The 8,665-nt window shown below is 32.2% G+C and overlaps 1 protein-coding gene across 2 annotated transcripts in view; it reads left to right on the top strand.

Annotated features, from left to right (window-relative positions):
* Positions 1 to 7,787, top strand: part of LOC140441170 (uncharacterized) — a 43,770-nt gene extending 35,983 nt beyond the window's left edge. For both annotated transcript variants that reach the window (XM_072531649.1, XM_072531650.1), the window contains exon 10: positions 7,518 to 7,787. In XM_072531649.1, coding sequence (XP_072387750.1) covers positions 7,518 to 7,748 — 231 coding nt within the window. In that variant the 3' untranslated portion in view covers positions 7,749 to 7,787. The remainder of the gene's footprint in view (positions 1 to 7,517) is intronic.
* Positions 7,788 to 8,665: the final 878 nt, after the last annotated feature.

Raw genomic sequence — 8,665 nt, forward strand, 5'->3', positions numbered from 1 at the left:
CCAACAAACTCCAATACTCTAAATTTAATTTTAATTAACAAACTATCTATTGATCTGCTTTATAATAATATCTACTAAAAAATTTACCATATAAAAAATATAATTTATTCACAAAAAAATAACTCTTTAAAACTTGGAATCTTAGTTCGTATGCTTATATTTGATTTTATCTTTAGAATGTCTTAAAGTTTTCTTTCATTCAAATTATTTGACTGACCTTTAATTTTTTTACACCAATGATGTCTCCTCTCGATCAAACCACAGTTCCTTCCTTGATTGATTATGTCCGGCTACCATCAAATCTTTCCCGTTCTCAGCATCGCTCCAAAACCGCATACCAGCAAACTACTCCTCCGAAAACACAAGCCCAAGCCTCTTTTGACCGGTACTCTTTATTCACAAATTCTCCTTTCTTTCTCAATTAGATCTCGTGGACTATACAGACTCAAAAAGAGGTATTAATCTTCTCGTTTTGATCTGCTCTCTGCTTCCACCTTTTTCACTAACAAACGAAAAACACTCCTACTCCGATTGACTACACGAAAAAACACCTTCTCTTCTGGTCTGCCGGTAACATAATCAAACTTTTCAATCTCCCCAGACAACCTTCTCAAACTCTCTCATCCCCCATCATTCCTTTTTAACCAATCATAAGCATTCATCTTTCCCACTAATTTTCGATTCAGAAAATTTCCAACATAATATTTAAAACAAATAAACTAATTTCACTCAAATTACTTTTCAGAAACCATTAACAATTCTGCCTTTTTCAACCGAAATAAGCTTCCAAATTCTTGTTATCTCATATCTAAATCTAATTCTTATTTACTTTCGAAAAATGTACACCGCAAAATACAATTACAAAGTTTATTCCTTAAATATATAATTACACGAATTCCATTGTCCTTTCACTATTCACTTAGTCCTTCAAGGAAAAACTAGTCCGTCACGGAAACAATGTCTTTTCTTATTATAACGATTACAAATAAGTACAGGGTTGTATTTTAACTTATATGCCCGCGGTATATTAAAATAATAAAAAAAACTCTTTATTCTATTTCTGATCTATAAACTGATCCATAACAATATATATATATATATATATATATATATATATATATATATATATATGTTCGATAATCATGTTCGATTTGTTCCATCTCCTACATGTCTGAATTTTCTGGAACAGTCCATTTCGCAAACAAAGCCATCTCCGGTGATCTAGAGAATTCCTTACTTTTCTATCGAGAATTTTATCGACATTTAGGCTTTTCAGATCAGAATATAAACTTAAATCAGTGACTATATATAAACTAAACATTTTTAAACTAACATATTATTATAACCCCACTTATATTCGTAAATTCTTATTCAACTGTCATTTAAATGTATAGTTGGTTGCCTATGCACATGGCTCACTTAAATACATCTACAACATTATAATTATTAAAATAAAACTTTTCACACTTATTACATGCTAATTTCTTAAAAATGCCCTCACATAAATAATTTTTATAAAATTCTCTAGTATATAACTTATTAAAATAACCAAATACTTTTTATATCTAATATTATCTAGTATATAATTTATAAATTAATTTTTTAAACACTATTTTTAACCATTGCAATCAACGTTTCGGCAGGAAACCCTTGCCTTTGTCAAGATTCTAAAATGTACATGTATAAGGACAAACAGTTATTATAAAATATGTATATATATATGACTTACCAAAACGTAAAACGGGACACAAACATTAATGAACTGACAAATAAAAGTTGATATCGGATATCTCATGGTTTACTGTCATTAGTATATAATTATTTTTATATGGGCGTATGATGTTTTCGAAAAAGGTAAAGTGGAGATATGTTATGACTTTAAGAGCTTTTTATGGTGTTATATTTATTATTATTTAAATCAGATTGAAATATATTTTATTTAGGTTTTCTGTATCTTTTTTGTCATTTATTACGTTGGTATTTCTTTTATTTCTATTGATTCGTATATCTCCCTCTTCTTTTTGTTTTGTTCTGTTTTTAAATTTTGATGTTTTCAAAATCAAATTTATGCTTCTTCTCACGTTCATGTTTTGTGAGCGCAGTGACGTTGTTCTTGTCATATTTGCGAGCTGTTTCAAGTTTTAACTCTATGCAGAAGCATTGACCAAACGTAGCATTTAGTAGCTCTAATTCGGAAAATTCATTAATTGCCACAAAATTCTTGAGATAAGGGCTTTTAATAGATTACCTTCCACATGGTTTCATCTCACGCTCTCCACGTAAATAGGGCTTTGTTCCTACAAAAGAGGAAGAACTAAGCAAGACTGTGTGGCGCGAGCACATACATTTGAGTACACGTCGAAATATTACTGTCCAGCTCTACACGCGACGTCGTATCGTTGAGTGTCGAGGCTGTCCTCCTACCTGACACCTGCAACATTTAAAGACGGGTAAGCGTGTCTTTTGTGCTGATAATAATTTGTGAGTTATGCCAATTGTTATTTTTTATACAACATATACATTTCATTTTTTACTACTTTAATTAATTAATCAGCTATTTACTACATAAACACTGGCAGATTCCATCTAAATACTCTATTGGTCCATCTATTTTCTTCTATCCGTAGATGTCCAAACCTTTTGAGACCTCCTTTTTATTCTGTCAGTTAACGTGTGTATGACATTTAATCTATCTCTAATGACCTAGTTGGATACTCTAGCGCTCCTTTGATGATAGTCGAATAAAAATCTCTATTTAATTCTCATCTAATTAAATTTGCACATGTATAAAAATGCCGAAATACAATAGTAATTTTAGGACTACATAGTTTATTTATTATTATTACTAAACTTTTGCAAAGTGGAACACCATAATTTCACCAAGAAGAAGCCGTTGCTGATTAAAAATATACTAGCTATTGGGTTTTCAGTTCAACTAACAGTATAACAGTTAACGTTATATAATAACGCAAAAGTCACATAAAATAAAATTGTATTATTAAAAAGACATCATGTAGGTTTAATATATATATATATATATATATATATATATATATATATATATATATATATATATATATATAAAGGAACTAAAATAACGTCCTTAAGAAGGTCCCTCGACCTTCCCCTGTGTGCAACCACGCTGCACACAGGGGAGCCCCTTGCGGGGTGCGGAACGAAGACCCTGAACGTACGTGTGAAGGTGTTTGAAAGTTTTAACACTAGTAGGTAACTCATTACTATTTAAAATTGGAGTAATCAATTGGAAAATATTCGATAACCGTTTTGCGTGACATATGTATATGAACCTAAAATATTGCGATTGATGTTTTTATAAAGAGTGAGGAAAAAATTTGAATTTTAATAACGCGTGGGTCATTAATGACCACTTGGTCCCTAGTGGGTTAACTTTTTAAAAAAGACCTTATTATCAAATCGTTTTGTCCGCTAAGTAGAACTAGTGCTGTTTATGTGTTTAAGACAATTAGCCAGTTGCGTAAACCATTATTAAATGTTCCATCAACTCATTATTCTAATATAATTATTAAATGTATAATCAACTGACGACTTTTTAATCATCAAATGGATCAGTAGATGTCTCTACTTAATTATTGCACAAGCATCGTAGTATTTTAACAAAAATGTTTTAATCTTAGATATATGTCAAAACTTTCACGATTTATGTTGTTCTTTAATACAATACGGCTATTCATTTATGGCACTGAAAATGTTTTTTACTGTAATAGTCCACGAAGTGAGGATTTTGACCTGACATTTTTTTTAAAAACACATCAATTGACCTGAATTTTTGACAGTAGGTATGGTAGGCCAAGGAGCAAAATCTATATTGTTCCAAATGGCGTTTTCACGTTTTGGATGGTTGTCATCTCATGTCATATTATAGGATATCTGTTTTGACAACTGAAATCGCTAGAAAAACTAATTCATAGCAAAAAAAGATTAATTTCTTTTTTTTTTTCGGAAAATTAGTACTTTTCGAGTTATTCGAGACCGAAAGAATCAGTTTTTCATCTAAAAAATCAACATTTTTAATCTTCGCAAAAAGTATGCATTTAAAAGGACTATAGAAAGTCAAATTGTGGCTTTAAAAAAAATAAAGAAAATGTTTTTTAGTTACTGTATGACCACAAGCACGGAACTATGGCTTGTTAAAGGTTCGTTCGTTCTTGTTCGTTAAACGCTAAATTTGAAAGTTTTAAAGTCAAATAATGGGAAAACTGGGCATTGTTCAACTTACGGTGAAAACAATGTCGGTCGCTAATTTTTTTACCGAAAAAATCAACAAATACGCAACTACTTGTAACACTAATTAAAATGTCAGTCATCACCCTTTTTTAATTCTCTTTGTTTACATACTCTAAAAGTTTGACCTGTTTAGAATGCTTAATTTGGAAAAAAAATCAACCAAAAGTAAAAAAAATGAATTTCGAATGAATATCCTTTTCTTTAAAATAACTCCAAAACCACTGGAGGTACGTAAACATTTACCCTTTTGGAGGGTTTTGGGGGATATATATATATATATATATATATATATATATATATATATATATATATATATATATATATATAATATATATATATATATATATATATATATATATATATATATGTAAATACTTTTTTCTTTTTGGGTGTGGTAGTCAATAAAAACAGAGCTTTGCTAAGGCGTACTATTTATTCTGAATCCAAGCTTTCGGTGGTTTTTTGCCACCTTTATCAAGGTCTACAAAGAAAATTACTATAACTTTTTAGACAACAATAGACATAATAACTTTTTTAAGTTTAGTTGCAACTTCAGTATTATCATGTTATTTAACGTTGTTGTTTATGCCACGAATCTTACATTCGGATAAGTTTTTTATAGTTGTTTATAGCCTTTTTTTGGCACCATTCAAATTGTTACAACATAGTAATTTTCTTTGTAGACCTTGATAAAGGTGGCAAAAAACCACCGAAAGCTTGGATTCAGAATAAATAGTACGCCTTAGCAAAGCTCTGTTTTTATTGACTACCACATCCAAAAAGAAAAAAGTATTTACATATATTTTTTCCAAACTAGTCAAAAAACTTTGGCTAGAATTTTCTTTGTAGACCTTGATAAAGGTGGCAAAAAACCACCGAAAGCTTGGATTCAGAATAAATAGTACGCCTTAGCAAAGCTCTGTTTTTATTGACTACCACACCCAAAAAGAAAAAAGTATTTACATATATTTTTTCCAAACTAGTCAAAAAACTTTGGACTACTTTTTCTTATATATATATATATATATATATATATATATATATATATATATATATATATATATATATATATATATATAAACTGACAAATGAGTTGAATAACGTAAGGCAGACCTTAATGTCAACTATGAAAATTTAAAACCAAAACTTAGTTCCAACCTAACGTATGAAAGAGAATTCCATAAAGATATTCGCACATATATAAGCTACAGGTGTCGTACGGTCGGAGCATCCACAGAGGTATTTTCTGTATCTGGATGTGATTCGACCGCCGCTCGTGAGGCGGAGCGAAGATTCTTCGCCTCCATTCTCGACCTCGTGGTTATCTGTGTATACTCCTACCACACTCCAGGAGAAGCTAACCGGTGGCTCTGTAGTCACCAAAGGCCCACCGGAAATTTAGAATACCTTATCAGTTCGAAGGGTTCTTACTTGACAATGAATTTTCTCTTACATGTATTAATTATGGGTATTCCGATCACGGTGTACGCCTTGAATCTTACAGAGATGTCGGCCATTCACGTTTCGACGTGTGGTCGAGCACACACTCCACGAGGTGTATAGGAACACTGTCGGAGTGGTGACTACCCGCACGCTACCTCCCGCGGAAACAACCTTATGTTCTGTAAAGACGTTGATTATTTCCGTTGAAAAGGTTTCTAACGGCGAAGCGCGACTTCAGCTCGGCCTCCGTGTGAGGAGTAATTCCAAGTCCACCTGGGACCTTTATTCACTCCTAACCGTCGGTGGTCCAGTGGAACACTGTGTCAGTTCGACACTGTCTTTCCTTTTTCGAGGATCGATGCCGACCCGGGCAGGGAATGTTCACTCCGAGCTGATAGTTTCTTTCGTGAGGTGATTATAAGTTTACTATTAAACTTTTCTTCACCTTCTTGCGAATATTTTGTAGCCGATAAGGCTTCGTACGTATTTACTACGAAGGCGTTCGGACTCTTCTTCAAACGAAGTCTTCTCACAAGGGTTTACTCTTGGGTAATGACAATAAACGTTGAATTTTGAAGAGGCACTCGGCAAACAACGGTCTAGCAGGGGCTAGTGGTGTAAGACGACTAGATCCCGATCGGAAGACGCGCTGCTTTTTTATACACTTTGGGGTGTATTCTGTAACATTTCCGTTAAATTTAAGAGGCCTCTAAAATTTAACTTTTAACGGCCCTCTTAAAGTTTTAGGTAACATTGACATTCTATAAAGAAATATTATAGAGGACTGCTAAAATATATTATTTTAGAGGAACCCTCTAAAAGGTTTTAAATCAGATACGGCAACGTCGCACGTTGGTCGTGTTTAAACTACTTGTACGGTAGAAATTGACCAAAAACTAAGTGTCGGAGGCCAAAAACTTAAGAAAGAAGGAGAAATTGACAGTCTGCTTGACTTATTATTTTATTAATATTGAAAATATATTTTAGTTTATTTGTGTTCGCGTTGGTTTTATTTTCATTTTAATAAAATTTTATTACGTCTCGTGCTTACGTTTCTTAAAAGAAAATAAAATTTTAACAGGAACTGAAATTAATCCTAATGAATTGAAAAAAGTCCATGTGTTATAGGAAAGGATTGATCATATCTCGGATTATCCTTTGATGTAATCTGATTTCAGCTCTACAAAAAGAAAAAGAACAGAACATTTAAATTTTCTTATAGGTGTACACATGAATCATAAAGTAAACTAAGACTTACATTATTATTTATTATTTCATCAACTAAAGCTTCGCCAAATCTATCATAAAAAGACATTTGTCTTTTTTAATTGTTTATCTGCACTATAATATATAAATAACAAACTAATAATCATATAAACCTAACCAAACAAAAATAATCAAATAATATTTAACGGACTGCTGAAAATAAGAGGACAAGTTTTGACATCCTCCAAAATATTCTGTTTTAGCGGGAGTTTTAACGGTTTAGGTTAGGATTTTAACGGATGCATAAGTTACAGAATACAAAAATATTTTTAGCGGACGCTAAAATTTTAGAGGCCTCTAAAATTTAACGGAAGTGTTACAGAATACACCCCTTTGTGTTTGCAATTTAGCAGCGGTCTTCCGTCAGAAGACCAAACCAAACGTTAATATTTATGTCAAATAATTCTGTTAATTCTATTAGTTAATGACCCTGTAATTTTAAACAAGATTTAAGCAAAAATAGTTCCCGTATTGTTTATTAATAGCCACATTGTATTATGTTGTAATTTCTTATTTTAACAGTGGTTACAATTATGTTTTAGGCATTCCGTGATATAGAAGACTCCGCCGCGTATTTACGTACTAAAATTCCTTTTTACGAAGATGACATATCAGCAAGTATAAGCCAGTCTTGTAGTATGACGGAATCACCAGGTTGGATTTCGGACAAACCTGGCTTACAGTGTCCAGTTCTAAAAAAATTTAGCAAAGCAAAGGTGCTTGTTAGACTTAATACATGCACGAATACATCAACTACCTCAGTGAAAACCTGAGATTTATTTATAAAATAAACATTTTAAAGTTGTTTGGTTTTATTTTGATTACTTTTATTGTCAATTTGACATCAAGTTTTGTAAGTATATTATTACAAAAACAAATAGTTTTGTATGAAAGATTTTAGACCTAATATTCTATGGAAATTGTTAATTTCACAGTACTGTCTTCCAAAAATGAGAACTTATAAGTATATAATACTAATGTGTGTAAACACTGTATTGTAGGATATCTCTGCACAACGAGCTAATGGAACTTTTGTGCATATCTTTGAATGTACGTTTACTAAATGGTTAATTAAGTGTTACTACACAAAATGGTCGACACTCTTTCGACAAAGAGTCACTTATATCGGGATGGCTGCCGTGTCTGGAGCAAGTACCAATCTTGTAAACACAAGGTTTCCCATACAAAAAATTCCATACTCGACAAGATTTGCACCTGAAATACTTTTTTTTCTATAGAATTACCGGAACATGATTTTCCATGAAAAAATCCACAATAATGTCAAGCTAGACCAATAATTACATTATTTAAAAAGACCACATAGATACAAGGTAGGAAAAATACCAGTAGAGTGGCTCAAATCGGAGTTTGTACCATTGCCCAAGAAACCAGGAGCAAAAGTTTGTGAAGACTATAGGACCATAAGCCTAATGAGCCATCTGCTGAAGCTGTTTTTAAAAGTCATCCACAAAAGAATTTACCGGATATGCGAGGAACGAATTGCGTCCAATCAGTTTGGATTTGTGAACGCCGTTGGTACGAGGGTGCAGGTATTGTTTCAGAAATGTAGAGATGTCAGCTGTAATGTTTTTGCATGCCTGATTGACTACAAGAAGGCTTTCGATAGAGTCAGGCATGAACAAAGGATGGAAGTGCTGAAGAGGACAGGAATTGACGGAAGAGACTTAAA

The sequence above is a fragment of the Diabrotica undecimpunctata genome, chromosome 5, assembly GCF_040954645.1.
Source record: "Diabrotica undecimpunctata isolate CICGRU chromosome 5, icDiaUnde3, whole genome shotgun sequence".
In the NCBI taxonomy this organism is placed as follows: Eukaryota; Metazoa; Arthropoda; class Insecta; order Coleoptera; family Chrysomelidae; genus Diabrotica; species Diabrotica undecimpunctata.